Below are 4,091 nucleotides of genomic sequence, written 5' to 3'. Positions count from 1 at the left end.
GATAGATGCTGGCCACAGCACTAATGCTAGCACTTTTTGTTTGCTGAAGGAATACAGCTTTTTTTTCCCCTCCCTACTCCTGACTGCTACCCACCCACTTCCTCCGCTAAGCATGACTGATTGGAAAAGGAGAGCTGAGCGGGTCGTCCTGCCTTCCCAGAGGCTGTATTGATTTTCCTCCAGTCAGTGTTCATTTGATTGAGACCCAGCTATGTGAGAGCGAGGTGAAAGAGAGAGTGAGTGTGCTAGAGAGAGTATTGAGCTCCGTTTACTGAGGGAGGCTGCAGACGCCCGGTGAAGGGGGGCAGGGCGGGCAGGTCTCCAGTTACAGGCCATCTGCCTTGTGGGTGGCACGCCACAAACCTGACCCACCTGGACTGCACCCAGAACAATGAACCAGTCGGAACTGACGACGGACCCGGTGCCCACTGCCAACAGCAGCCTGGGAGACCTCGTCCCTGGCAGGGCCTCCAACCACTCCTGTCCCCTGGGCTGGGGCCAGAACGAGGGCCTGGAGGCCTGCGTCCTGGAGACGGCCGTCATCGTACTTCTGACGGTGCTCATTATCGCAGGGAATCTGACGGTCATCTTTGTGTTCCACTGCGCCCCTCTGCTGCACCACTACACCACCAGCTACTTCATCCAGACCATGGCCTACGCCGACCTGCTGGTGGGCCTCAGCTGCCTGGTGCCCACCCTGTCTCTGCTGCACTACCCGGCAGGCGTCCAGGAGCCCGTCACCTGCCAGGTCTTCAGCTACGTCATCTCTGTTCTCAAGAGCGTCTCGATGGCCTGCTTGGCCTGCATCAGTGTGGACCGCTACCTGGCCATAACCAAACCACTGTCCTACAACCAGCTGGTGACACCGTGCCGGCTGCGTGGCTGCATCACCCTCATCTGGGTCTACTCTAGCCTGGTCTTCTTGCCCTCCTTCTTTGGGTGGGGCAAGCCGGGCTACCATGGGGACATCTTTGAGTGGTGCGCCCACTCCTGGCCCACCTCCGCCCTCTTCACAGGCTTTGTGGTGTGCTTGCTCTACGCACCCGCTGCGCTTGTGGTCTGTTTTACCTATTATCATATCTTCCGCATCTGCCAGCAGCACAACAGGGAGATCAGCGAGCGGCGGGCGCGTTTCCCCAGCCAGGAGATGGAAGCTGGCGAGGGCGGCGGCGGCGGCGGCGGGCATCAAGGCGGGCACGGACCAGACCGGCGCTACGCCATGGTGCTCTTCCGCATCACCAGCGTTTTCTACATGCTGTGGCTGCCCTACATCATCTACTTCCTGCTGGAGAGCTCCCATGTGCTGGATAGCCCCGCCCTCTCCTTCGTCACCACCTGGCTGGCCATTAGCAACAGCTTTTGCAACTGCGTCATCTACAGCCTGTCCAATAGCGTGTTCCGCCTGGGCATGCGCAGGCTCTCGCAGACGATTTGCTCCTTCAGCCACTGCGCTGCCGACGACAGGGACTTCGGGGAGCCTAAACCCAGGAAGAGGGCAAACTCGTGCTCCATCTGAAGGGAGGAGTTTCACAGAAAGAGGATGTTCCTGGAATCTACGAATGGGAAGCTTGGATCTTAACAAGCTTACGAGCTGGTGAACTTTGAATTAATTTGGCAGAGCTAAACCAAACAGAAAAAAAATTCCTGTTGTGATAGTCTCTGTGAGCTGACACCAGCGACGTTGCCTCGGTCATGTTTAAAACCATGATTTATTGCATTACGAGCTTTTCAAGGAGGTATAGTGTCTAAACAAAAAGATTTAATGGGAAGATGGGCACTCTGTGGTGGCTTTTCATCTGTGGTATGGGTTTTAGCTGTGGATCACATAGACAGTAGTCTCACCGTGGCTTTCTCAGGCTTAAGCGTTTACATTTCACTGTATGTCATCAGCCAGGTCGGAGCTAGCGGGAAGACGAAGTTGTAAATTCCAAAAGATTCACAAACATTTCCTCAGACATCAAATTTGACCCTAATGATTTAATGCCTGTTGAATTTTGTTAGAGTTGTTGTGAATTGGATTTGACCTGCTGCTGGAGGTCTGCATACTTTCCATGACTGCCATTAGCACAGATAAGATCAGCCTGCAGTCCTTATTTGTACACACACTCCCAGGTGAAGAGTGTAAATGGGTTTCATTAGACTTGCGAACTATATAAACACACACAATGACAATGATGACACCCATTACGCCGCTGTTAAATAACAGATGGTGTATGGCCTTGACTGTTTTTTCTAATAGAAAGTGAGCAGTCTGTTTATCCTGAGGCATTATTTTGTGTTGAGACAGTAAAGATGAGAGGGGCGGACGGACGAGAGAGAGATGCTGGAGAGTAGGGATGCACTGATCCGGTTTTCTGGGACTGATTCCCATTCCCGTTTTTTTTTTTTTTTTTTTTTACTGTGTGATTGGCCGATCACCGATCCGAACACCAATTGAAATGATGCAATTTACCCAGACTTTCTACTAACAACAACGCATGGAAAAGTGCACAGCAAGCATAAATAGTAAAATTCCAATCTCACACTGTTTAATAGATTGTTCTTATGGCTGCACAACATAGCTGGCCTATCCATGTGTAAATAAGTGATAGGTTTAATCCAGACATGGTGTTTCCTGTGGTTCCTCTGTAATGTTATGCAGCTGTGGTGCTTGGGGGGATAATTCTAGTTTTCTCCCATATCTGTCGCTGTTTGGGTCCAAGTTGAGGCTGTAGTGCTTAAACTTTTTTTTTTTTTCTATCGTAATAAAATCAGTTACTTCTAAAACATTTGGACTACACTCTTAGTTTTAGATGATAGAAAAACTAAATTACAATGATAATTTTAATTTCATATTTTCTCCAGCAGTGTTGGTAATTTCCTTGTTCCTGCTAAATTAATACAGAGGAAACACTGGTGATTACTTGTTAGTGTGTTTTTGACTTATCCACCTGTTGCCACCGATCGCTCATGAACATTTTTTCACTGCGGCAGCATGGACTCTGCCATCTGCCCAATATATTAAGCTGGTTCAAACCTGTGATCATAGACTGTGAAGTTCAAAACACACACACACTACCATTGCACACTATGTACTGCATTAGCGTGATCTGTATCAGATATTTTGAAAGATTTCCTACTACTGTTCTCCTGTCTGCCACAAATTGGCTCATGCTTTTTAAGGCATGTATTCGACTGCTTTCAAGATTCAGAAGTTGAAACGTTTTTATTTTTTTGTTTCTTTTCTTTGTGATTGTGAACAAACAGTGACCGATCGATCGGTGCACCCCTACTGGAAAGCAGCTTATCTCCAGGACCCAGAATCAGGCCGGGGATGAGTTGGGCTCAGCTTGGTCAGACAGTGAATGTCTTACAGACTTCTCAAAGGTTTTGTGAACAAACACACATCAGTGTTCACCGCTCTTAGGGTCGACTCTAACTGGGAGGCACCGTCTCTAAATTTGGACAACTTACCTAAAGCTGGGGTCACATCCTGTTTTAAGTGGTCTTGCTTAAAATTTCGTACCTTCTGTCATGAACTTTGTAGTGTTGCCCGGGCCTCAGATGACTGCGCTGGGAGGGGCAAAGTGCGTATGTTGGAAAGTGACCCCAAAAGGTTTGCTGGCTTCTTATTGGAGTTTGGTAATCGGCCAAAAGTTAAATGTGTTGCGTTGCTCTGTCCTCCCAGCTTGTTAAAGCGTAAAGACTGTCCCCCTGTCTGGGGTTTTTAATGTTCAGAGTGCAGAAGACGCGTGCCGTGAACGCACCCTGCAGACTGCCTTCGGTTCTGATTCTCGACCTTCGTCACAGCACAGTAGTGTAGTCATTCCAGTGATTTACCTTGTACATTCCCTTGACCATTGGATTTTTCTAGACAATGTCAAAGCAGAATTCCTCTTCCACAGCCACGTACGATAGCCAATGGCTTCTCCTGATATCCCTCTCTACTCATGTAGTGGTGTTGGTCATCTGTGGTTTAGACCTTGCCTGTAGTGTGTTTTCGGCCATGCTAGAAACCAAGTGACACAGCAAACCCGGCCCCTTGATATTGTGACTGTTGTTCGACTCTATGCTGCTTAACAGTATCTCGTGTAAGTCATTCCTCATTTTAA

The 4,091-nt window shown here is 48.7% G+C and overlaps 1 protein-coding gene across 1 annotated transcript; it reads left to right on the top strand.

Annotated features, from left to right (window-relative positions):
- The first annotated feature begins 391 nt into the window (after positions 1-391).
- Positions 392-1,516, top strand: gpr52 (G protein-coupled receptor 52). The gene has a single exon (XM_071542720.1). It carries the CDS (start codon positions 392-394, stop codon positions 1,514-1,516), a length of 1,125 nt encoding a protein of 374 aa, XP_071398821.1.
- Positions 1,517-4,091: the final 2,575 nt, after the last annotated feature.

Source organism: Centroberyx affinis, unplaced genomic scaffold (genome assembly GCF_046629955.1).
Source record: "Centroberyx affinis isolate AG114_WGS23_722 - 3 ecotype Tasmania unplaced genomic scaffold, CSIRO-AGI_Caff_v1 ptg004173l_1, whole genome shotgun sequence".
Taxonomy (NCBI): domain Eukaryota; kingdom Metazoa; phylum Chordata; class Actinopteri; order Beryciformes; family Berycidae; genus Centroberyx; species Centroberyx affinis.
The sequence above is the reverse complement of the archived record's forward strand: the minus strand, read 5'-3'. Positions and strand labels throughout refer to the sequence as shown.

What these genes read in the sequence shown, in the direction of transcription:
- gpr52 (XM_071542720.1), top strand. Translation starts at nt 392, where the DNA reads ATGAACCAGTCGGAACTGACGACGGACCCGGTGCCCACTGCCAACAGC.